This window comes from Engraulis encrasicolus, chromosome 9, assembly GCF_034702125.1.
Source record: "Engraulis encrasicolus isolate BLACKSEA-1 chromosome 9, IST_EnEncr_1.0, whole genome shotgun sequence".
NCBI classification, from domain to species: Eukaryota; Metazoa; Chordata; class Actinopteri; order Clupeiformes; family Engraulidae; genus Engraulis; species Engraulis encrasicolus.
Window position 1 is genome coordinate 38,333,285 of NC_085865.1, and position 27,249 is coordinate 38,360,533.

The 27,249-nt window shown below is 43.0% G+C and overlaps 1 protein-coding gene across 1 annotated transcript; it reads left to right on the forward strand.

Moving 5' to 3' along the window:
- Positions 1 to 164: 164 nt before the first annotated feature.
- On the forward strand, positions 165 to 27,165 carry wdr97 (WD repeat domain 97). The gene is made up of 23 exons (XM_063207102.1): positions 165 to 346; positions 476 to 639; positions 1,344 to 1,939; positions 2,279 to 2,400; positions 3,173 to 3,337; positions 7,078 to 7,473; positions 8,350 to 8,518; positions 8,844 to 8,992; positions 10,057 to 10,293; positions 11,512 to 11,602; positions 11,814 to 11,946; positions 12,776 to 12,855; positions 13,324 to 13,375; positions 14,122 to 14,292; positions 14,793 to 14,969; positions 15,539 to 15,895; positions 16,889 to 17,050; positions 17,252 to 17,446; positions 19,467 to 19,588; positions 22,597 to 22,765; positions 25,037 to 25,203; positions 25,416 to 25,477; positions 26,692 to 27,165. The coding sequence occupies exons 2-23, from the start codon at positions 559 to 561 to the stop codon at positions 26,883 to 26,885; spliced, it is 4,047 nt and encodes a 1,348-aa protein (XP_063063172.1). The 5' UTR covers positions 165 to 346; positions 476 to 558; the 3' UTR covers positions 26,886 to 27,165.
- The last annotated feature ends 84 nt before the right edge of the window (positions 27,166 to 27,249 follow it).

Here is a 27,249-nt window from a genome sequence, read left to right on the forward strand (position 1 = left end):
ACACTGTGTAACCTAATGCAGTTGTATTCTCATGTAGCACTTCAGAGCTTTCACTTCTCCGTAGCCTATTCAAGAATGCCTTTTCCGAGCGACTAGTATCCTAGCAACGAACTCCAGGCGCCGGCGGACTAATAAAAAAAGTTATGAACATTGAGTAGTATTAGCACTAGTGGTTGTCAGAGACACAGTGGACCATCACAATGAGTCCAAAAGCTTTGCTGTTAAACCGGTCATTCAGTCCGACGTTGGCGGTCTCTGTCATGGTTACGGTCGGCGCAAGCGATCCACAAAGCAGCGCCCATTGCTGCTGAGATGAGACGCGTCAATTGAACCTTTCTAAAAATCCGTAAGTGTGCCTTTCTCAGCGTAAAAATCAGTTTGACTAGTGATGAAAATGCGTGTAGCACAAACTGTGCATAGTTGTCTTTCCTGTGTACTACTTCTAGCTTCACGAGTCCTGCGTAAACATTTACAGGACTGTCACCCCACGAGCCTGCGCAACTTCTGGATTACGCAGCCGATAGGGAAACAGCAGGGACAGCGAGTTGCAGAGACAAAATGTTATTGTCAACAGATGACCAAGCCTCCATAACTTCGGATTCATCGCAAGATGCAGATAGTGTCAACACTGGGCCTGGGGTGAAGTACCGTGTTGAATGTATTTCGTTAAAGACAAAGTTGGGCAAGTTAGGCTACCCAAAAACTGTAATGCATTTGATAACGTGTTGTTACTGTCTTTTCAAAGTAACCACTTAGGCCTAGACCTAATACCGTATTTGAAATGTAAGGCAAGTATTACTTTTGCATTCCTTTTGCATTCCGTTACTCTTGCCAAAATAAATACATATGATCTGACAATTTACAGTGTAAATCAAACTCAATCAAATCAAAATGAATCATCGCTCATCTCCCATCCAGGAGGTGTTTCAGCAGCATGCAGACTAAAAATCAGCAGGATCAGGGATAGCTTTTTCTGGTCCACCACACTGAACACCATGACTATTCAGTTAACAGTAAAAATGAATTGCAACTTAAGTTACATGCAATGTAACTTGTATATATTAACCCCCCCACCCCCAGTGCCTTACATTACTGCATTACAGCAAAAAGAAATGCATTACAGTAACTGATTACTTTAGCGTTACTCCCAACACTGGTTAAAGAATTAGAATGGAAAACAAAGCTAATAGACTCACACATGGACCTTTGATGCAATATATTTTTTTCAATATTTGTGCAATGATAATGGCATGCACATCACATGTTAACAAGCCAATTTAATGATAATTTTAAGACTAAAATAACTTGTCCTTGTCTCCCCATGTCACCCGTCCTAAACTCAGGATGTGCAGCATGAAGTTATCAGTCACGGCCTCCGACACTTGCACCATGTACCTTGTGACAAACCTCCACGCCACATCACGTGTGGCAAAGGGCTAGACTTCTTCATAAGCCTCCACTCCAACGGCCCAAACAGGTTCTCCAGCGTGTGCTTCTACAACACTGATGGCAGTATCCGAGAGCCTTCCTCCCCGGGGCGCCGTCACACCGTTCCCTACCTGGGGCTCACAGTGTCTCAGCTCCCTGGCCAGGTGGTGGGCTGGGGCCCCGGGGCCGTTTTTGACCTGCTCGACACCAACCTGCGGCCCCTGGCCCGGGCCGAAAACCCAGTGGACGTGAGGGCGTGCATGGTCACCGACAACCCCATCGAGGTGGTGACGACCGGGCTGGGGAACGTGTGCCTGTGGTGCCTCACCCACATGGTGTGCCAGGTGAGGGTGGTGGAAGGGCTGGAGGGGCAGCGGTTCACCCAGCTGGCCCTGGGTTCCCACCAGGGGTCCCAGTATGGCTTCCGGGCGTTTGCCGTCTGCGGGAACACGGTGACCTCGGTGGACATCAAGAAGGGCGAGATACTGGCCAGGAAGGTCCTACATCCAGGGTGTGTATATTCTAATTGCTTGTTGTTAATTTATTGTGCTTAACACACACACACACACACACACACACACACACACACACACACACACACACACACACACACACACACACACACACACACAAGAAAGCAATTAAAAAGCTGTTGTTAGGTTTGTTGAGTATAAGAATCAAATCCAAGCAATTGCAACAGCGACTGCAAGAGCCTTCTATATCTGTGTGTGTGTGTGTGTGTGTGTTTTTGTGTTTGTGTGTGTGTTTAGGTGATAAAAACACTAAGCACATTAAATAAACTATTACTATCACCCAATATCCACTAAATCATATTGTATTTGAATTCCAGGGACATCACTGGAATAGCCCACTGCGCTCAGCTGGACTTCCTTGTCTCCGCATCCAAAGACTTAACCATCAGAGTCTGGGGCCCAGACTGGGAGCTTAAATTTACACTGGTGGGCCACACAGGTGAGAGTGAATTGTACATTGCATACAGAGATTGGCACCTGGGGCTTTAAAAAGTCAATTGGAGACATTTAACATTTTATGGAGACGCTTTACGTGTCATGTGTCAAACAGTTAGGTGTCCCTGTGTAACTGAGGTGATCTGCGCTAGTTCGCCAATCTGGGGGCTCAAACACGCCACCTACCAGTCAACACTCCAGTTCGGGCATGGGAGGTACAGCACGATACTGCTACCGTCCAGATCAATAGCTCAGCTCAGCGTGACTGATACTGTACTGACACTCAGCCCTCGGGAGGGAGGTTTACTAGTGTTCTACTAACGTTTACTAATGTTCTAGTTGGCATCCATTATACCTGCCATGCCAATTGAATGAGGGGTGGTTGGGACATATTTTAATCACCCTGTCTGTTACCTGACGAGACTGGACAAGGCAATTACCCTGGCCTGTTTGTTTGCTTGTTTGCTTGTTTGCTTGTTTGTTTGTTTGTTTGTTTGAGTCATACAAAAACTCTTCGGCTAACACACACAGACACACACACACGCGCACACACACCCATCAGTGCTTTATTCATATAGTAGTAAATGAATGTAACAGGGCCCCAGGGTGCCGTCTCTGTTTGCTCTTGTTAATACTGTATTATAACAAAATTCATACAAGATTCAACCTAAGAACCTGCTCTGGAAGCATTGTAGCAAGACCACCTACAGTACTGTAGGATGGCATTTGTGTCAGTGGTATAGTCCATATAAACTTTGTACCCTGGTCCCCTGTAGATATGGTGACATCCATGTTGTGCTGCCCCACCACTGGTTACCTGCTGTCCTGCTCCGAGGACAAGACCCTCCGCTGCTGGTCTCTGGAGGAGGGGGACGAGATGACCAACCTCAGGGTACCGGGCACACACCCGCCTCTGGCCATCGGTGGACCCGACAATACAGGTAGTAGCAAATATATGCAGAACTTTGTTGCAAAAACGACATATATGCATTTTTGAACATTTTGGGTAATTGACATTTTTGCATTGGGCAATGGGCATGCAATTCAATTGCATTGCAAATGCATTTCATGTTGGAAAAGTATGTTCTCAAACTATTTGAATGGCAAGAATTCACACAGAGATGATAGGACTTCTGAACAGTCATTTCCAAAAAATAAAATGGAAGTCAAAAATGGTGGATACGCCGTTTGGCAACAAAACTTCATATTCATTTGGCGGGAAAGGAGATTATTGGTTGGGACATGGTGCAATAAACATTAAATGACAACATGTTTAAGCATTGGAACTGACCTCAAAGTTTGCAGGGTTTGAATACCATGTCACCCATCACAGACGTGTCTATGAGCAAGGTGCCTAACACCACATTGCTACACTGTAAAACATTGTTGCCAGTTTAACCTAAAAAGGTAAGTTTCCCTGCTGCCTTAAAGGACCAGTTCAGTCAATTTCAACATGCAGTTGTAATGCTCACACTACCCTGGACTTGTCAGTACGTGAGGTTTTTTTTTCTACTTCTTCAGCCTTTTCCGAGATCTTGGTCATTGTAATGGGGGCAGCACTTTGTTTACATTTCAATTTAAAAAAAAAAAATATTCCCAAAAACATCAGCAGACAACTAGCAAACAGCGGTACCTTTTGGGAAAATATTTGGAGTAGGCCTATGTTAAAAAATGTTTTAAATGTAAACAAACGCTGCCCTGATTAGAATAGCTCATATCTTGGAAAGGGCTTAGCCAGAAATGTGGCATCACCGGGTACTGACAAGTCAAGGGTAGCGTGAGCAATACAACAGCATATTGAAATTGACTGAACTAGTCATTTAAGTTTGTAAGTTAACTGAACTTCAGAAAGCTTTGAATTGAGTTAACTTACAAACTGAAGGCAGCAGGGAAAATGGCCTGCAATGTTTTACAGTGTACAGGGGGTGTCCCAGGGTGGATTCGAACCCAGGTCCCCATGTATATGTTGCGGGTGGTGGTCTATGCAGTGCGCCACAGCACCAATTACTATACTCCTTCTTGGTAGCACTTCAAAATAACCTTCCGCTATAAATAGTTAACAAATAGTTAATAATTAGTTAACTAATGGTTTACTGTACATTTTGTAGTTGTAATATGTTAAGTAAAAATTAGTTAATAGTTTATAAGTGTTTTATTATGCTTAAGTCATTGTTAATATTTTAATAAATTAATAGTAAACTTACATGTATTATTTTTATGTAATGAATAATAAATCTATATTAATGACTTTGTAAGTGTCAAAGTTCAAGGGAATCCTTGTGCACAGAAGAAAGGCACTGGATGAATTTAAGGGAAAATACTGATATAATTGTAAAATCTGCAGATAAGGGTGGGGCTATTGTAGTTTAAAATGCTAAAGACTATGCTGCTGAAGCTCTGCGACAACTGAATAATGATATTTTTTATCAGCATTTGTCAATGAACCCTTTGGATGAATTCATAAAAGAAAGAGATATGTTACTTAATAATGCAGTTGAAAATAAGTTGTCAAAGAACCAGAATGAGAGTTCTTCATCCTGTCACACCTGTGTTGTACCTACTGCCTAAGGTCCACAAAAGGTTACAGACCCTCCTGGTAGACCCATTGTTGCCAGTAAAAATTCCCTAACTGAACCTCTGAGTCAATTTGTGGATGTTGTCATCAAAGATATTGTTAAAACACTCCCTAGCTACATTTCTGACACCAGGGATGTGCTTAAGTTATTGTCTAACATCACCATCCCTGATAATGTTTATCTGGTTACATTTGATGTGGAGAGTTTGTGCACAAACATCCCCCATGAAGGTGGTCTGGAAATAATGGCCCACTACCTTGAATCACAGGATGATAGCCTGCCTACTGAACTTCTATTAAACATGACCAGCTTTGTTCTGAAATCAAATTATTTCATCTTTAATAACAAATATTTCTTACAGGTTTAGGGCACAAGTATGGGTTCCCCATTTGCACCCAACTATGCAAATTTATTTATGGGGCTATGGGAGGAGAGGCATATATTTAACAATAATCCCTTTAAAGACGACCTCTTAATATTTAAACATTTTATCGGCGATATTCTATTGGATTTTACTGGCTCCGAACATGACTTAAGCCTTTTAAATAAATACATCAATGACACACATCCTAATTTAAAATTCACCATGAGTACAGCTCTACCAAAATTCATTTTCTTGATCTTGAAATTACTCTCCATAACAACATACTTGAAACCTCAATCTACAGGAAAGAAACTGACAGAAATATTATCCTTCATGCGTCCAGTTTTCACCCTGACAATATAGTAAATAATTTCCCAAATGGTCAGTTTGTAAGACTAAAGAGAATCTATAGTAATGATGAGGATTTTGAGGTGAAAGCTAATGACATGGCAAAACGTTTCAGAGAAAGATGGTACGATGACACTGTGATTGACCAGGCGAGGGGGAGGGCCTCCCACAAAAAAAGGAATGAATTATTGAACCCGGCTCCTAAGACGTCTGATAGTGTCGTCACTTTTGTTTCCGAGTATTCCACTTGTTCCAAACAGGTGAAAAGAATTATAAATAAACATTGGAAACTCCTGAGATGTGACCCGAGTCTGAATCACCTACCTGACAAACCCAGATTTAGCTTCAAACGGGGAAAAAACATCAAAGACCTTGTGGTCAGTTCTATGTACCAAGAAGTACCTACTCCTAGTACTACCAGCTGGCTGTCTAAACCTCTTTTTGGTAACTATAGGTGTGGAAAGTGTGCTCACTGCTCCAACACAATGGACACTAAAACCTTCACCCACCCTCACACAGGCGAGAAGTACAACATTAAGCAATTTATCAATTGTGTCTCAACCCATGTAGTTTACATGCTAAAATGCCCTTGTGGCCTTATGTATATCGGTCAAACAAAAAGGAACTTAAAATTAAGAATAACCGAACATAAAGCCTCCATTAGAAATGGTAATATGGAGTATGTAATAGCCAGACACTACAAGGACCGAATCCATGGCTCTGCTACAACTTTAAGGTTTGTGGGTATGACATGATGAAGACATGATGCTATGCCTTAACTCTGTGGGACTTATTTTTCTATCTGAATTCAATTTACTGGATTTGTGTAATATTGATGAATATGTGACATTATGACTGTTTTCTGTGATATTTATTGGCCTATCTGAATGTAACTGATGGAATTATGTTATCTTTGTATATAGCCTTTGCATGGGGACATTGATGTGAAAAAACATTGTTGTGATGGCATGGCATGCCCCTTCTTATTGGACAAAGAAGACGCCCTAACCTGCATGGACTGATCATGTTTTACCTACTTTACGCACCTGTGGGGATGGGGTTAGTTGAGACTATGCACAAGATTGGTAGCAAGGAATCATGTGATCATGTGGCACTTTATTTGTACACCTGGGTAATGGGGGTTGGCATAGAGCGAACCTGATGACGCACTGGGCGACACGCGTTGTTCGCTCCGAAAAATAAAGTAAGAAAAGTGAGCAGTGGGCGGTGTCTTTTGAATTTTGTTCATTGACTTTGTAAGTGTTATTTATGTAACTACAAATGTACAGTAAACCATTAGTTAACTATTAGTTAACTATTCATTAACTATTTTTGCGGAAGGTTATTGTGAAGTGCTACCCTTCTTCTTTATACGTCTCTGCAAAAACAACAGGCTCCTTCTTCACCTTCTCCAACTCGGGCGTTGACCTCTGGACCATCACCAGCCTCTTCCACCTGCACTGCAGGCTCAACACCAAAGAGCCCCGTCCAGGACCCGTCCGGCAAATGCTGGTCACGCCCTACCCGCCTCCGTACCCGGCTCGCGTGCTGTGCGTCCACGGGGACAGGGACGTCACCCTGGTGTCGGCCGGGACAGGGGCCGTCCTCACTGGGCTGAGGTTGGAGAGCAGCAGGGTGCTGTGTGCCGACTACTTTCTGCCCAAGGAGGCCGTGCTGGTCCTGACTGAGGACGGGGTGGTGCTAACGGCCAACGCCCTCTCCAACCCCATGACTGTGGTGGGCAAGTGGAGCGGGGAGGGGCAGGACGCCGGCCAGTGGGCCGAATTAGGTATGGTACTATCAGAGAGAATAGATTAGTGTTTCTCAACGGGGGCGGCACAGCCCCCCAGGGGGCGTTAGGGAGCCCTAGGGGGGTGTTGAGAAGAGTGGGGTCTGGGCTTAGTTACCATTTGGGGGCATTAGTTTTTATCTTATTTTATTTCTCAATATTAAGTGCAATTATTTTGCACTTTTGTAAATATAGCACGGCATATGTGAAATCATTAAAAACCCACTTTATTTGGGCATCTCTTTTCAAGTCTTTTTTGAGTGCGAGCTCCAGACTCTGACTTTGCATTACTCAATATTAAGGGGGGCATTGGTAAGCTTATGGTGAGGTCAAGGGGGCGTTGGTAGGCTTATGATGAGGTCAAGGGGGTGTTTGTTCAAAAAAAAAGGTTGAGAACCACTGGAATAGATGGAAGATAGAATCTTTCAATCTCTGATAGTATATGCACGTTGTTTTGCATGGTGATGCATTGTTATGTAATGTTATGTTACCTTTTCTATGAATACTTACCACCACCATCGAATTGTAAGTATCCAATATGACTGGGAAAATGGAATTTTTTTATACAAGAAAATGGGGATTTTCCCCATAGTCCGCCATTTTCAATTTCCAGAAATAGACATTTTTATCCACAAAACGTACTGTACTTTGGTCATACAAGTAAATATTAGTTTATTATTCAGTAAATACTCATATAACATCAAATTTGGCAAAAGGCAGCAACGTTTCAATGACCACCATCGTTGCAATACCTTCTCTGGTCACCATCCTACACAGTGCACCTTTAATTTAACAGAGACAGTCAGATAAGGTGTAACCACTGACTTGAATATACTGTATCATTGGGTGTAACCATTGTATTGTTTTCTGTGCCAGGCCTGGGTGAGGGGGATAGCCAGGACTCGGGGCCCGGTCCTGCCTGCTCCATGGTGCTCTACAGCAGCATGCCGGACAGGAAGACGGCCCTGGCGGAGTGGAGGAGCCTGCAGGAGCAGAGAGGCAAGGCTTCCAAGAAGCCCAAATACGTCAACGACCCCAAAAACAAGTGTGTGCTGTGTGTAGTCGCTGTGTGTGTATCATTGTGTGTGTGTGTGTGTGTGTGTGTGTGTGTGTGTGTATATGTGTGTGTGTGTGTGTGTGTGTGTGTGTGTGTGTGTGTGTGTGTGTGTGTGTGTGTGTGTGTGTGTGTGTGTGTGTCACTGTCAGACAGCCACCTACAGTATGTTGCACAGATGTGTTTGTATCTCTGTATACACAATTACAGTATGTCCTGTGGGTTGAATAGTCTGAATGCTATGCCGTGTTCGTGTGTCTTTAATGATCACTAGCTGTCTGTGAGTGTGTCTTGACTCTTGGCCTGTGTGCACTAGATGCCTGGTGATGGTGGGACATCGGGGAGGATATCTGAGTGTGCTGAAGCTACACACCAAGAGAGTGCAGTTCAGGACGCCGGTCCACAAGGGCCAAGATGTCACCGTCATGCAGGCGTACCCTGACAACAACTACCTCCTCACAGCAGGTGACTAACACAACAAGCTGACAGATTAACTATGTTTTATGTTTCCGTAAACGACAATAAAGTATTTGTAAGCAGAACTGATGTAATAATTAATTAACAATTTGTAGTGGATGTTTATTATACAGTATATGAAGTGCTACCAAATACTCCATAATATTCAACAGTAATTTAATTCAAGAAGTGTAAAAGCCGTGAAAGCCCACCGGGGGAACTCCCATTGTCATTGTGACCCAGCAAAGACATTACTTCATGCCTTACCGGGGGCAGCCACAAGCTGCGCCTCAAGGGAGCAGTGCAGCGGGACGGTACCATGCTCTGGGTACCTTATTCATGGAGGAGGGTGGGGTGGGGTTGCACTGCATAGCCCCTTAATGCATGCCGTACCATCTGAGGCACGCTGTAATAGTCATTGAAAGGTTAATTACCATAATATTACTCTATGACTATGACATAACACAGGGCCTCTAGTAATGCACTACGACTCGGTCATTGCCATTCTGGTAACAATAAATGTATCATTTAGAAGGCTGTGTTTTAACAGGTTAGTAACTCACCCTTCCCCATCAACCTGCTTAGTCAGCACTCAAACAGGCCACCTTTGGTGTACAAGTCTGGCGACCTAGCTGCTTACCCATGACCGCCAAGGATGCAATGACAACACACACACACACACACACACACACACACACACACACACACACACACACACACACACACACACACACACACACGCGCACACATACTCTCTCTCACACACACACACACACACGCGCACACATACTCTCTCTCACACACACACACACGCGCGCGCGCGCACACACATACTCACACACACACACACACACACACACACACACACACACACACACACACACACACACACACACACACATGCGCGCACACAACATACACACACACACACACCCACACACACACACACACACACACACACACACACACACACACACACACACACACACACACACACACACACACACACACACACACGGATTGTACTAAATCGGCTAACTTTATCCTGACTTTATGCCCTTGGCGTTGACCAGGTAAAGACCTGTCCGTGCTGGTGTGGAGGGTGTTCCTCTACGCGGAGGAGTGCCTGAACCTGCACATGAGCGTGTACTGCGGCCAGCCCCCCCTCCACCTGGGCCTCATGGGGCCCCTGCTGGCCCTGACCTTCGAGGAGCCCGAGAACGCCACCTACAGCCTGGCCTACTATCACATGGAGCACAGGAGGAGGATGGACCACCCGCCCAAAGAGGACCACTTAGGCAGCATCACGGGTACAGTATACACACAGTACAGTACAGTACAGTACACACACATGTACTAGGGGTGGAACGTTTCACAAAATTCACGGTCCGGTTCATATCACGGTATGAAGGTCACGGTTTTCGGTTCTCTACGGTTCTTTTTTTTTAGTTCATATTTCATATCCATATTTATAGTTTAAAGAAACTCCCGCACACTGACCATTTCGCTGTTCTTTCTTTAATAAACGACATTTCGGTACTAGAACTTCATCAGGCCCTGATGAAGGTCTAGTAACGAAACGTTGTTAATTAAAGAAAGAACAGCGAAATGGTCAATGTGCGGGAGTTTCTTTAAAGTATTGCTGAGTGACCCATGGTGCCATCTCCGACGCACCTGCCAGCTGAGGTGTGCGAAAAAAGCCGAAGTTCAATATCCATATTTATATAACTGCAATTATAAAGTGATGATGCGCAAGTTGAATCAGCTGTCGTCAGCTGATGTGCGCTGTCTGAGCGTTCCAAATGCCCTCTTTCAAGTGGCTAATAGAATCAGACTTATCACTAAATATCCTACATATGGTTTGTATAGGCTTATAATGTGAAAACGGTGTGATTTTAATTGTGTCATCCTCTGATTGGTCTTATATGCTAATTTGTTAATCAGAGAGACTGGACAAGATACTCCTAGAATCTCTGTTTTACATATTTTTCTGGACAGTACATGAATTGCGATTTGCCACGGACTGCATTTTACGGTTCGGTATGGTGTGTGAATTGTACGGTTTCGGTTTTCGGTGCGGTTTGTACCATCCCTAATATGTACACACGCATGTACGGTACGCATGCATAGACATGCATGCGTACACACACACACACACACACACACACACACACACACACACACACACACAGGATGTCTTGCTGAGCCCATATGGGATGTGATGTGATATGACTGCAGTGAAGTATGCTGGTGGTTTGGTGACACACTTTAGCCCACGAAAAGCACAACCTGAATCATGCATATTAATGGCCAAATACTTCAGAACTGTGGACGATATCCCTGCAACAGCCGTGAGAAACAAAGGTGTATTAAGTAGAAGTGAGAATTGAGATTGAGAAGTAAAAACATACGACATACTGTACACGTGTAACAACTATGTTTTGTCATAGGTTTGGTCTATACAGTGGGGAAAATAAATATTTGATACGCTTCCACTTTCCCCCCCACTTCCAAATGTGCATTTCCAGGTCTGTCTGTGAATCTTCAGCTCAAAGTGTTTGCCTCCTCCAGTGAAGATGGCACTGTACGAATTTGGGATGAGGACAATCGTTTGGTAAGGTATGTTTTTTGTTTGTGTTTTGTGTGTGTAAGGGGGTTGGGGGGGGGGGTGGCAGAGATGTGTAACATGAAAGACTATGTTTGTTTTGTGTCTCTCAAGCTTGGTATGCAGACTTTCAGTTTTCATATGACTTTGCTAGTCCTGCACACAAAACATTTTTGACACAGATGTCCGTGTTTTTTCTTTGTTAAACTTTTTTTTTCTCTCCAGGACTCTGCCACTGCTTACTGAGCCAGAATGTCTAGCTTTCGTGGCCCAGACCGAGCAGCTGCTTGTGGGCATCAGAGGAGACCTGTACTATATCAGCACGTCTGAGGTGATGCCCCAGGACCTTCCACTCCAGGTAAAGCAATGGAATAGCAATACGGAATACAATTCTGCCCTACAAACGCAAAGTGCAGTAACTACATATTTTGCCAAAATTGAGTTTAGACTGAAAATGGTCTATATTACACCTCTTGTGTCTTGTGACAAAGTCTTATTGTCCAAATGTGTCCCGTTTTAGAGATACTGTTATGAACATTTGCAGTAACTAGAATATCTAACCTAATATCAAGACTTTGAAGGCATTTTTCTCAGTGTCAGTGTTGGCGTAGTTACTGCACTTTGCCTTTGTAGGGCAGAATACATAGAGGAGAGGGGGAGCTGAATACTAGGAAAACTATAAGTGTGTAGCACGATATGACCGGCTGGCTATAGATATAGTAACAATGGGTTGTCAGTATATCAGAGTAACTTTACAGTACATAAATTACTCTTAATAGTGGAGTCAAAAGTCACTGTAAAATGGTGTTGGTGGACTGTGTTATTCCAACTGTACAGCTCACAATATTACACAGTATTGAGTAGAAGTACAGTAACTCTTAAGAGTACAGTATCTCTGAAAAACTGACTTAAGAGTAAAAGTAACACCATGTTTGAGTGGGACCAAATGTAATCTTAATTTCAACTCTTTAAGAGTTATATTAACACTGGTATGTTTTGTACTGTGTATTATACAGTATATTGATGCTGCAGATTAGAGACAATAAAATATATAATATACAATTGAATTTAAGATTTGGACTCGTGTTGCCTTGAATGTTCTGATCACATAGAAAACTAAACAATAGCGATGATGTAAGATAAGATCAACTTTTCCCACTGTTCTTTTTCTAACTGTCCACCTGCAGGCCCAGGGTTATGAGAAAGTGGAGCCAGCATTTTCTGACCTGCCAATACCTCGCAAAGCTACAAGCCAAATCAAACAGAGGTAGGAATCCCAAATGTTACACAGTGTTGCCTCCTTTATTTGCTTTGGTAGTAATTTAGTTAATCTACTCTACTACTAGAGTAAAAAAAAATGGGGTGTCAGAATTTCCAAGTATTTACTACACTCAGATTCAAATACTCGGTACAATACAAATAACAGTGGAGTCAAAATTCTAAATAAAATTCTGCAATTGACCAGTATTATTTCAACTATGCAGCTGTTAATATTTACACAATCTTGAGTAGAGATAACTCTGGACATGTTACACTGACCAAGTTGCTAAATCAACACTATTTTTGAGTGGGGTGAAATGTTATCTGAAACAGGATTCATTCAGGATTCACCCTCTAAGAGTTATATTAACTCTACGTGTTTTTACTGAGTATTACTTGTGTCTTCACAAATTCGATAATGGAGAGCTACAGTACTGTACAATGCACAACCCAAACCTCCCTTTCTGTCCGACAGGATGGGCCGGGCCACTTTGTACTCCTGCGAGGACGATGTAGCACTAGATCCAGTGAGTTTCTCCATGCCATGTGCCATGCATACACATGTGCGGTTGAGGTATACTGAACAATAACACAATACAAAACTGTCACTGCTAGCTTTTCAGGATGTACACAAACTGCCGCAAACTTAATCCAACCAGCTGCATACATACACAGTTACTCATAGAGCCAACGCCACTGTTTATCCTGTATTTTGGTGGCGGTGCGCAGGGGTGCACATGCAAGGTTCAGAAAGTAAGATTCTGCCACCCTCTTCATCTCTTTGTCTGTCGGTTAAGATTTTCATTCATCATTCAAGGCATGTTATCCAGTGTAGTTGTCAGCAAGTGGGCTTTTTGGTGTTGAGTAAAAAATGTTAAACTAAGGCCTTAGATTACACATATGCAGACATTTTTTTTCCTTTTATCTGTTTACACATTTTGATCCCGTTTACACAAGATTTGGATTTTTAAAAATCACTATTGAAACAGGTGTATTTTATAGAGCTGCAGTTTTGTTTTAATTATTTTGCTTTTGGGTGCTAAAACTACTGTTTTTGTATAAACCAAAGGCCCAAAAGGGTGTATTTACAAGCATAGCCATATACGTCTAAATCTCTCTGTGTCTCTCCCTCCCTCCCTTCCTCTCTCTCTCTCTCTCTCTCTCTCTCTATCTATCTATCTATCTATCTATCTATCTATCTATCTATCTATCTATCTATCTATCTATCTATCTATCTATCTCTCTCTCTATCTATCTCACTATCTGTCCTCAGATCCTGGTGGCTTTGCAGCTGCGGAATAAAGATCTGGAAAACCTCCAGCAGGGGGAGATAGAGATCAAGCGTAAGGCCAGGAAGCGAAGTAAAGCCTTCAGGCAGCAAGTCAAGAAAGAGGCTTTTGACACCTACATGAAACTTGTTTACAAAGAGCCCTTCAAAGTTGATGTAAGAATATGTTTTTCCTCCCTATAGTAACTGTACTACAATCTATAATGTCTTGAGCCTTAACTTCAGTCCTGAATTGTGTATGCCATGTAACTGAGAGAATGTGAAAACTGGTAGAGATACTGTTTTATAATACATACACACTTTTATCCCAAAACTGCTTACAGATACATACTGGGGTATTGCTTACGGGGAATATATGCACCTGAATATATATGAAGGTGCAAGTCAAAATAGTTTCTCCGGTCCTTTCCTGTTGCTTTTGTCCTGGTGACTTGAAATGGCTCAATGCCATTTGTCCTTGTCACGCAAGGCTCAATGCCAAGTATTATTCAACATCTCCCAATAGCACAATGTAAAGGTCATCTCATTGGCAATCGGGATGTTGAATGGGGAAAATCCCCCCAAAGTTCCTCTTCCCAAGTTGGCAGTGAGGAAAGTGTGTTTTCTAGTTTTATTTTCACCCTAAGTGTACTTACTGCACGTATCTCTGTCTGCAGATTCCAGATCAGGACTTGTTTGATTTGCACCACATCATGTTTCCCCCAACACACGAAAGAGAGCGTCCTGTAGCAGAACCGGACTTCAGTCAGGGGTTCTTCCCCAAACACAGTGAGGCCCAGAGGTCAACACTCATAATGGACCAAACAGACCAGGAAACAACTGACACAACAAAAGTGAGTATTAGTGAATGCTACATCTACATGTGTACAATCCATGTACGCACATGCAGCTAGCTATGGCCTGTGCTGTATCATTCACTTGATTGTGCAGTAGGCGCCTGCTGTCGCCAGGGCCAGTTTTAAGTACCGGTAAAAGGTTTTCATAGAGTATATTATATGATATCATGAAGTCATTGTTGATAATGCCGACATAAATATGGTGATCAAAGATCTGAAACTCCTACACACAGCCAGGTTCCAGGTGCTGGTGAAGTGCAGTCATCAGTAATCCACAGTAAACAAGAAGGATCACCGCACACTGGTGGACTTGATTTTGCTGCTTTTTATTTAGTGTAGGTGAACAACGCGTTTCGCCTTGCGCTTCGTCAGGTTCACTTGATTGTGTGAATAGAATTCTGGCCCCGTAGTTCTAAAATCCCACAATGGTGAACCAAATGCTGTGCAAACGGGATCAACATATGTAAATGGATACAAAAATATCTGTTTGACAAAGAAACAATTGCATACGAGCAACCAAGGCCTAAGTTAACAACATTGTTCATCCGGTGTTCTTGTTCGTACAGACGGCATGCCAGAAGAACCTGGGCTTCGTCCCCAACTCAGTGCTGGTGGAGCAGCTATGGCCCAAAGAGGAGGAGGAGCAGCCCACTCCGACGCCCTCTCCTACCGAGCCCACAAAGGAATGGAAGCTCCGGGACTTCTCGGACACCAACTCCGAGCACTCCACCATGTTCATGGAGGACGAGGAGAACTCGGAAGCGGAGGATTCTGACGAGGAGCTTCTGGAACGCCTGATCTACCAGGACGCAGAGCAGCGGGAGAGGAGCAAGGGGCCCAAGAAGAAGAAGCAGGAGACGCCTGCTGAAGAGGAAGCAGCAGTGGTGGAAGAGGAGGAGACAACTGTCAAATCCAAGACGCCAGTACGTTTGTGTGTGGATGTGTGTCTGTGTGCGTGTGCGAGAGAGAGAGAGAGAGAGAGAGAGAGAGAGAGAGAGAGAGAGAGAGAGAGAGAGAGAGAGAGAGAGAGAGAGAGAGAGAGAGAGAGAGAGAATGGAAAATTGAATGCTATTCATTTTATTGACTGTATACGCAGGGGGAAAAAAAAATGGAGTGAGCTAACTTCAGATAGAGTCAAATTACTATAGCGCTAACAGTGAGTCGATGGTTCGTGTTAAATTCTCCAGATGGCCAGTGTAATTTCAACTCAACAGTGAGATGATTACTGTAACTGATGCCAGTGGTAATATTTATACAATATTGAGTAGAAGTAAGTCTGAAAATGTTATATTGACCAAAGGGTAAAATCAGCGTTGTTTTTGAGTGGGAGCAAATGTTATTTGAAACACACTTAATTTCAGCTCTTTTGGAGTTATACTGTATTATCACTGTTTTTACTGTGTAGTCACTGTGTTGGTGTCTGTGTTTGAATGTATCCTGGTTGGTTTCCTTGATTTCCCTCTAGATGAGGAGGGCCGTGTTGCTTTTTAAACATGCCAGTAAAAAGGTGTGATGTAGCTGTAAATTAGCTCAAAATGTAGGCCTGAGGGAAACACAGCAATTTACAATGCTGATCATTTGCTCACATAGAGGAGAGAGGAGAGTAGAGTCACATTTATTGTTCCCGGAGGAAATTATGGTGTCTAGTAGCATACATAGATACAGAATATTGCCTCAATTAGAGTTAGGCGGCAACAAGCACAATGGCTATTTAGTCAGTCAGTTAGTTAGTTTGTTTGTTTGTTTGTTAGTTAGTCACTTCCATTAGATTGTGTCATAATATAACAGACACTTTTATCTAAAGCATAGCAAATGCATAGTATAGCATACATAGCACATACAGTGTGTGGAGGTATACATTTTTTATTTATGTATTCATTCATTCATTCATTCATTCATTCATTCATTCATTTAAGGTACCTCGCAAGAGCCTGCCCCCTGTAAAGGACATACCAATTAGAAAGCGAGTTAAGCAACCCTCTCCTCCACCTGAGCGCACTCCATCACCGGTCGTCCCCAGGTTCCTCAAGCAGTTTCTTCAAGAGCCGTGGTTCAAGAGCCTCTACCCAGTCCAAAATGTGAGGCGTTTCATTTCATCTCAGTTTCATCAGTTTAACCCAAATGTATTATTGTAGGGGTAAATATGTGAATAACTGATCTTTGCGTGTGTGTGTGTGTGTGTGTGTGTGTGTGTGTGTGTGTGTGTGCGTGCGTGCGTGCGTATGCGTGCGTATGTGTGTGTGTGTGTGTGCGTGTATGTGCATGTGTGTGCACTGCAGAGCATCCCTGAGAGCCTGTGTGCTGATGACTTTGCCAAGCAGGTGCTAGAGGTGATGCAGGACGCCACAGCCACCGTGAAGCTGCAGCTGATGACCGCACTGCTCACACTCTGCGAACAGGGCGCCATGCAGGACCCTAAGATTGTCTTCAGGGGCCTGGTGGGCTGCCTCTGTCACAGCATCACAGCCAGCATGGTAGGATACAATACAATGTTATCTTCCACACACCGCGCTCTTCCGTCTTGTTGGTGCGTCTCTGAAGTAGCCTAATCTAGTAGTAGGAAATGGATCGCACTCAATTTTTCTTCTTTCTTGTTGTTTTCTTTTACTTTAACATTGCAGGGACTGACATGACAGACGTTTCGGCTGCACAGAGCCTTCTTCAGGGTGACACTGAAGAAGGCTCTGTGCAGCCGAAACGTCTGTCATGTCAGTCCCTGCAATGTTAAAATAAAAGAAAACAACAAGAAAGAAGAAACATTGAGTGCGATCCATTTCCTACTACTAGATTAGGATACAATACAATGCAATGCAATACAATACAATATGTAATTACTGTAGCACAATATCACAACTAAGAAATCGATTTAAAGTACTTTAAAAGTGCACTGTGTAGGATGGTGGCCAGAGTAGGTATTGCAACTATGCTGCTCATTGAAACTGTGCTGCCTATTGCTGATTTTCATATTTTCATAAATCTACTAAATAATGAACTAATAATTATTGGTATGACCAAAGCACTGTAAGTTTTGCAGCTAAAAAATCTAATTCAAAATGGCTGATGTGAAGAAGAGCCTCCTTTTCATGTATGAAAAGTATCATTTTCCCAGTCATAATGATTACTTGATGGTGAAGTATTCATGGAAAAAGGTAACATTTGTGAATGGGCAGCATGGATTCTGGAAATAAACTAGGCCTACTAAAAATATTACAGAGTGCACCCTTTTAAACACACACACACACACACACACACACACACACACACACACACACACACACACACACACACACACACACACACACACACACACACACACACTCACTCACTCACTCACTCACTCACTCACTCACTCACTCACTCACTCACTCACTCACTCACTCACTCACTCACTCACTCACTCACTCACTCACTCACACACACACAAACATACACACAAATTCGTCTGGGTGTGATCGTAACATAACCTAATTACATAACATCAAGATCAACATGGTAGGATCAGAGATAGCAGGCTATTAATTGTAATTCTAATAGCGTACCTGATGATAACATTGTTAGCAAGTAAAGGCAAAGATGAAACGCACACCGATGAGCTCCATTTTTAATCCATGTATTGTAGTTTGACATTGTGGGCCCCCACAACCATTTCTTAGACCCCTTTTTTGACCCACACCCGGTTAAACATTAGATGTCCGTGAGATTCGGCTGATGAAAACATAGTAACATGGTAATATATGATAGACTCGAGTAACAAGTCACCATACTGTTTTTTTCTATGCAGTGGCTGCAGTAGGCGGACTGTAACATTATGTTCAAGGGCCTAGTGGGCTGTCTCTCAACCACAGCATCACCCAACATGGGAATGTGCCTGATAACTAGAGATGTGCCTAGAGAGCACATGTGGCGACGTTCCGGGCCACCATGGCCCTTTCTCAGAATCTGACTTTTGACATTTGACAGCAAGGCAGACTCTAACATGGTCTTCAAAGAACTAGTGGGCTGGCTCAATTACTGCATCACACTCACCACATCCAACGAGTGTTCATGTCGTATCTTTGTAAGTAGGCCGTAACGTTCTGCGAGAAAATCCTCGAGGAATAGCGCGTGACAGAGCGAAGACGCGAAGCGTGTGTATTTTTGACAAGCCGATCCTACTTGTCAGTGACTATTCCTCTGTGTAATCCAGGACAGCTACACGCTTCAGATGCAGTATCTTGGGACGTCAAATGTCCCTGTCGGTATTAGATATCGTTCACTCATGTTAATGCTGTATTTAACTGGCTGCCTACGTGTATGTCTGTGTGTGACCATGACCTTATAACAGCTTGTGTGTGTGTTTGTGTGTGTGTGTGTGCGTGCATGCGTGCATGCGTGCGTGTGCGTTTGTGTGTGTGTGTGTGTGTGTGTGTGTGTGTGTGTGTGAGTACATACACATGTGCTTATATGTGTGCATACACGTGTGTGCGTGCGTGCCTGTGTGTATGTGTGTTTCAGACTGTGTCTGACCATCGGTTTGCCAATGAGCTGCTGAATCTGCTGGTGTGCCTGTGTCCTGACGACCCTGTTTTCATGGTGGAGCTGCTTGTGATCATGGCTTACACTCAGCTGGGCTTCCAGTCAGTTACAGTACATTACATTTACATTACATTACATTTGTCCAAACCTATTAGCAAATACCAGAAGTGTTTAAAGTTCAGGTAGAAGTAGGCTACTCTTATAGTGTGTTTGGGTAGATGACGTGACGTGTAAATTTTGCTGTCGCAGGCTCTTAAAATTAAGTAAATTCATGCTTTCAAAATTGTCAATGCTTTAAATGATTAAACTAATGTCGTTGTTGTGAAAAAGTAATGTGTAATAAATCCAGAGCTTAAAAAAGTATACTTAATTTTGAGTCAAATGTCACATTTGTCCTATGGTGTGACTGAGGCAAGCCTGGTTCTCCATATTAAAACATTTTTAAATAAATAATCAAAGCTCAGTCATTTGTCTAAACAACCCTCGCATGTTTTTTCAAGGTGTCTATGTTAGCAAGTGGCAATGCTTAATTTTTTTCCTGTTTTTCTGAGACCGTATGGACTTATGAAACTTTGTCGCAGAAAATAATGTCCTGTGGTGTGACATCATTTTTTGGTTAAGTCTGTGGATAATTATCTATTGTTGAAGCTCCAGCGGTACATAAATTGTGACTTTAGACCCTTAAGAAGCCAATGGCAAGGGTGGATTTTAGATTTTTCTCTCAGAGTTCTTCAGTCAATCAATTATGTTTTGCTACCACAAGATGTATTAGTTTTGTAGTCCTTTGGTGTGACAGCCATAAAATACATTTTGACAATAGTGTATATTTTTCATATTTTTTTCTTATGTAGATGTATGAAAATGCATCTTACTAAAGGTGAAATTGTATTTCAGTTGGCAACGACATGGCTTTAAATTAACTCAAAAGCTCAAAAGTCCTATGGTGTGATGGTAAAAGTCCTATGGTGTGATGGTAAAAGTCCTATGGTGTGACACTTTGGAGTATCACACCAAAGGACAAACAGGTCACACCAATGGACTAGATATTTGAGAAATAGCTTTTAAAACAACTGCTAGTACATTTTTGTTGGGTTTTTTTTTGTTTGACTAGATAAATATTGTGTATTCAAATTACTTATTCCTTTATTGGCCTTTGGAATTTATACTTTGATGCATTGTTGATGAATATTTACTGTTGATTTTAGATACTGTCAAATGATATAAAATGTCATTAATGGTGCTTTGAAACCATAAAATATAACGGTAATAGTGAAGGAAAGGTCAGTGAGAGAGTATATAGAGGAGTATAGATGAATAAAGTATGCTGTGGAGAGCTCAATATACAGCATAAATGTGCTGTCCAGCTTGAGATACCAAACAGGCACTGGCCACTACACACTACAGATTCAATGGTGTGACAGTCATAGCATACCTACAAAAGTGTGATGGTCATGCCAAGGTCACCCTTCAGTATGAGTCTCATGAGCTCTGCAGGTTACATTCAATGACCGCATGGCTGTCATTAAGAGTTACGATAGGCTGATAATCGACGATTCAAAGACTTATGAGTGTAAAGTGTAGGTCCATATTGACTACAACATTATATTATGATCAAAAGACAAAATAATCATGTTGATATATTTGTTTCTGGCTCAGTTTTGCATTTCTGTCCTTTAGCGTGACATGAATGTCCTACGGTGTGACATGTTTTAAATGCTCAAATATTTGTTTGAGCTAAACAATATGTTTGATAAACACTGAATATTGCATTAGGGAAGAACAAATTATCGTCCCTGAAAAGTTAGTATAAATTCTGACAATTTTGAACATTTAAAAGAAAGATATCCCTGTTTTTCCTCGAAGGTTTCTAATAATCTCACATCTAATGGGAAAAAAATACTTAAATGGTAATTCCTCATTAAATTAAGACTTTAAAAAATGTCAATAAATATGAAGAGTGTAACAATGTTCATAAAACTCCATCAAGCCATTTCTACATTACTTAATATATTTATTTCTTAACGTCACACCAAAGGACACATTTTCAGCAAATTGCTTTATCAACGTAAATAAATAATCAATGAATAGACCAACATTGTGACCACTTGGATTTTTTGAAAGATTAATTGCTGCACTACGTAGACATATACTTTTTTCACTCATAAACAATGTTTTGTGAAAAAAATGTTTTTTGCTGCCTATCCGTCATCTACCCGTTTACGTCAACGGTGCAGTGGAATAAGTGATGTATACACTATGTAGCTCATGTGCTAGTGTTGTAATTAAATCAAGAGCGATTCTACATACTTTATAGACATCTGGCAAATCTATAGCACAGCATACATAGCAAAATACAGAGTGGGGGGAATACAGAGTACAGCAGTATACAAGCACAACAAAAGATAAAAAAGATGTTGCAATATTCAGTTATCCAGACACAGAGTTCTATTTTAAGAGCTTATTTGTGAATTGTTTTGTAATAATGTATGCAAATGTAGCAAAGTTTTCAATTGTATTACCTAAATTTTATTTAGATGCTATAGATTTACAAAATTAAGTTTACTATTTATTATTGGTGTGCATTGGCACTGCCCTCACGATTTGATTCGATTACGATTCGGGAGGTAGCGTTTCGATTCGATTCGATTCGATTCAATTCTACGATGCATTGCAATGCATTACATTTCTACTGAAAGCAAAGCAAATGTTTTATCAGTCATGATGAGGCAATAAAAGTAGTCAGATACTGAGCAACATTTTATTGGCTGTTTTCTGCATCAGTCTTGCAGTTTTCAATGCTATGAAGTGCTTTTATTTAATTTAACATTAATTTGCTCCTGAAATATCCACAGAAGTAATTGAAACGTAAAAAAAATGCTGCATCGATTCTGGAACTTGCCGCATTGAATTGAATTGTCCATGCCCCGCATTGCATTGCATTGCCGAATTGATTATTGTTGACTCCACTACTATGTATTTAAATGACAATACTTTCACACAACCCTGGCTACTCATTCGATAGAACCACATGGTGAAATGACAGCTAACTTTTCCTGAAAATACTTTTGATTTCTATTTACTACTGGTAAACACTTTCTCTCTTTTTCAGTCAGACTGTGCTGTCCCTGCTACAGAGGACGGGACTCAACGAGGATGTTACAAAAGTGACAGAAGAGTTTAAAACCTGGCAACTGAAAAAAAATAACCAACTGGGCATGTGGCAGAGTCTTAGGATTTCAGCCACCGAATTCCTCAATGAATGGATTGAGAAGTATAAGGTAGGCAATAGAAAGGAAACAAAACAAACAAAAAATTTATAATTCCTTGTTCCATATTTATATCAGATGACACATATCCATTCATACACAAAGGAGGAAAAAGGGGTCAGTTGTCCCTGGCCCAGGAAGACAAGGGGCCCATAACTGGGTCCTCATTACATTGTATGCATTGAGTTGGGCGTGGAGGGTCAATGTTGTTAGAGGCTCTGCATACACACAATCCACAATGCACAAATCCAGCACACATTTTGTATGCACAATTCCATTAAAATAAAAAGCAAATTAATCATTTAACCCATTGATGCCTGAAGCACCTGCAGAAATGGGTGCTAAAAGCCTAAGCCCTTTTTGGGAAATAGTACTTTCTACTTATATAAACCTGAATATCTCAGCCTCTGAAGCACTGTTAATTTAGCCCTAACATGCCAACCTCTTTAATATAAATATCTCAAATCTTATGAGCCTGAATTTTGCGTCAGTCAGCTCTAGGCGCCAGGGCAATGTTGCGCAACGCAACATCCAGCATCAATGGGTTAATGCCCCATAATTCCATCAGACAACTAATCTGGGGTCCGTTTCTCGATTCTTGTCGTTGCTAACCGTCTTAAAACTGTCTGAAGACCGTCTTACCATTCCCTTGGATTTAGTGGTGAGCGTCGCTGTCGAGAGAGACTTGAGTCGCTCTTACAAAGGACGTTGCTACCGTCGTTAGCAAAGACGCTTTCGAGATACGGACCCCTGGTTACTGCTAGGCTTTATCACAAGATAAATATTTTGAATTGGATTCTAAAACAGATGGCGAGCCAGTGCAGAGAGAAGAGGACAGGAGCAATGTGGTCATGCTGCCCAGTGGCAGTTAAAAGTTGAGCCGCTGAATTCTGCACCAACTGCAGACGTGCTATCTGGGACTGGGGGAGGCCATGGTAGAGGGCATTGCATTTGCTAGTCTCAAACCTGGTGTCACCATGGTGGATTTGTAAACAAAACCACAACTTTTCATTTGTATATTCAATAATATGTATTGTGCTCAGGACTGAACTGGGGGAGAAATAGGACCCGGGCACTTTTGGATTAGAGAGGCCCCTCATAATTAGCGGTGCAGTACTGACTCACTGGTGGGCCCCGCACCCTCGTCTCCCCCTATTTTCAGATTTTTTTTTTAATTTTTAAAAATAGGGAAGAAATGCCCGCTATCCAGATGGCCAGTTCAGCCCTGATTGTGCTCCCTCTCCGTTCTGTGTTTGGATGTCCAGGATTTCAGCTAGGGCCCCAAGTGTCCTTCAGATCAGAACGAGCATACATGACAGCATGGGAATTCCCACGCTATCAGACAGCACCTATCCATCACATTGTCCATGCCGCACTAAGCTTCCTGTGGCCATCTCCACCCCCGTGTTGGGGTATGTTCAGTATGCTCAGTATGCGGGTGTTTATTAGCAGAACCGAGGTTGGGAAAGCCAAGATGTGCTCTTGGATTACTCAGCAAATTGTTGTTCCGTTGAGTAAAAACTGAAGGCGTCACAGATACCCCCCTCCCCCCAAACACCCACTGACAAACTCCAACTAGCAAGAATTTATATTGCTCAAGTGTAGTTGTCAAACAGCTAAACTAAGGAGAGGGAGAAAGGAGAGGGAGAAAAATGTGGGGTAGGCCATGGAAATGACCCATGCTGTATTGGAGCCTTGGTCCCTATCCACACTAGGCTGACAGTATGTGATATGGGTGCTATATGCGGTGTGGCAGAGCACCTCCAGACTCTGGTGACAGGAGGCTAACAGGGAGAGAGAGGCGGGTTAGGATTGGTTAGTGACCTCAGGTTGGAATCGAACCCGGGTCCGCGGTGTGTAATGGTACAGTTCTTTAGCCCTCTGAGCCACAGTGCCCCCCCTGGACTGATCCTCTTGAACTGAGGGCCCTGTGTCTGCTCTTTTGCTGTTTTCAGGCCAACCAGAACGATGCTGGAGTCAATTCAGTTATTCTCAGAACTAGTAGAAGTAATTACTTGCAAACCACCCGCATTTATACCAGGCTCTGAACTTGTTGTATGTGACCATGTGTTACCCGGATGAACCTGCTGACGGCCACGTTGTTGTCACGGTCCACAGAGAATTGGTTTTTTTTGGTTCGTATTGCGAAGCAACTTCCCGGTTACCGAACGCTCAGACTTGTGGCGTGAACACGCCACCCGGTTCGAGATGAGATGTGGGAACGGGCACCGCCACGATTCTCTGTCGGTCTGAACTCTGAACTCCGTCTTTTGTGCCCAACAGAAAGAGAACCGGGACCAGGGTGTCCTGAGCTTGAAGACTGGCGTGACGCTGGCTGACGTGCTGAACTTCTACTGCTCTGTTCCGGAGATTGAGGAGTCCCAAACCCAGCTGCTCTTGCCTCTGAGACGGGAGAAGGATGCCGTGCTGATCCCAGCTTTGCCTCCCATGTAAAAAAAACTCAACTTTTTCTTTTTCATCTTTGTCTTCCTCATACACACCGGCAGACACACACACACACACACACACCACACATAGGCCTACTGTACATCATTTGTAGCCTGGCGTTTTGCTGCCACATCTGACTGCCTACTGTATTTGAAAATCTATTCTTCACGTACCGAGTATGTCAGCTCTGTGTGTGTCTGTATTTTGTGTGTAGGCCCAAGCCGATGCAGCGACTCGGGGAGATGTACACCATGACCAGGACACGTGTGCCAAGAGGTGAGACTTTCACTCTTTCACTTGTTCTCTCCCTCCCTCCCTCCCTCCATCCATCCATCTATACATCCATACATCCATACATCCCTCCCTCCTGACCTTCCAACCCTGGGCCATTTCACAGGTCTCCTGTGTGCCCTTCTCATTCAGTAAGTTGAAACACGAGTCCGGACGCTGACATTCACGGTACATAATCCGCTGGAAACACAAGAGCATCGACAGAACTGAGCAGAGTGCCTCGCCCTCTTGACCCGTAGCCTTGATAACTGCCCCCCACCCACGCCCTCGCAGGGAAGCTGACAAGGGGGGCACAAATGGGTCAGTTGTCCCGGACCCAGGGAGAGAGGGGGGCCAGCATGAAGTCCTCATTACACTGTATGTATGTATTGGGTGGGTGGCCCTCTCAGGCGATTTTGTCCTGGGCTCGGTCAAAGCTGCCAGAGGACCTGCCACCTCACTTCCCTGCTGTCCTCTCCCTTCTGCTCTCCACCATTCTTTTCTAATCCCTTAACTTCTTTTCCTCTTCTCCTCTCGTCTCCTTTTGCATGACTGGTGTTGGGTTCTGTCAGATGGCTCTGCTGTGACAAGCTGATTGGATTTTACAACTCATGTGTAAATCTGTTAAGTCCAAGAATCTTCTATTAGAGAAAGATAATTCCGCCCATCCAATGCAAAAGAGTGTGCTCAAGTTTGGTCTCCTAAGGGGGTGCCCTCCTCTTTCTTCTCTTTCTGTGGTGTTTGGTGGTGGCTTGTACAAGACGTCTGCTACCGCTATCTAGGCCTACAGCCCTAAGAGAACTCCATTTATTCTCATGTCAACCTAAAGTCTCCAAAGGTCTCCTTACCGAAGGTCTCCTAAAGGGGCATTCACCTGCCGTCACATGGATCCATTAAAAGAATGTGCTTGATGTATCTTACTCTTACAGAAGATTCTTTGTTTAAGTGATAAGTCAGGCTACAGGAAGTGGTAAATCTGGTAATAGATAGCCGGCAGGCATCATTTGGATAAGAAAATGAGAGCTGCGTCTATTAGATGACTTTCCACTATCCTCAAGTTTAGCTTTACATGGGTTAATTGACCAGCTTCTAGGATTTACGTCTCTGATTGCAGTATACCGTTGTTTAAGTAAATAATGATAACCTATGGGTTTTGGACAAGCCCCATCACATTGAAGATAACTTGATAACTTGTAATCTTCTCTCCTGGTGTGACGCAGGCATTGTGCTGCCTCCGCTGAACTACCGCCCCCTGCTATTAGGCTTCACGCGCTTCCTCAAGCTGCCGCTGCCCCAGCTCTTCCTGGACCCCTTCGAACCCTTCGCTGTGGACCCGCACTGCCTCAAGCCGCAGCCCACCTCCAACCGACGCCTCTTCATGCTGGAGAAGTCCTTCGTCAGCTACTACCGATGACCGAGCCTTACCGTGACCCTGTCACCGCTCCGGCCCCCCTGCCTGGCCTGGACAGGGACAGGGCCTCCCCTCCACTGGAGCTGGGTGTATTGGGTGACGACAGACTGTGGATGGCTTGTCAAACATGGTGGCTGGGCTGGGCTTGTTTGGGGAGGAGTTGTCGAGTGGGGAAATAATGGAAAGACATAAGAAGACATTTATAAAACTTCTGTACAGAATCGTGCTTTGGATCATCCCTTTGATGATATTACTCAAATAAAATATTACTCAATGACTTCAATCAAGATAGAAAAAAGCAGGAGTATAATTATTGGTGTGTACAAAAGCACATTTATTGCTGGCGTGTACAAAAGCACATGGAATC

What these genes read in the sequence shown, in the direction of transcription:
- wdr97 (XM_063207102.1), top strand. Translation starts at nt 559, where the DNA reads ATGTTATTGTCAACAGATGACCAAGCCTCCATAACTTCGGATTCATCG. An exon ending in TACACTGGTGGGCCACACAG is followed by an intron (nt 2,401 to 3,172) that starts GTGAGAGTGAAT and finishes GGTCCCCTGTAG; the next exon opens with ATATGGTGACATCCATGTTG. An exon ending in CGGTGGACCCGACAATACAG is followed by an intron (nt 3,338 to 7,077) that starts GTAGTAGCAAAT and finishes CAAAAACAACAG; the next exon opens with GCTCCTTCTTCACCTTCTCC.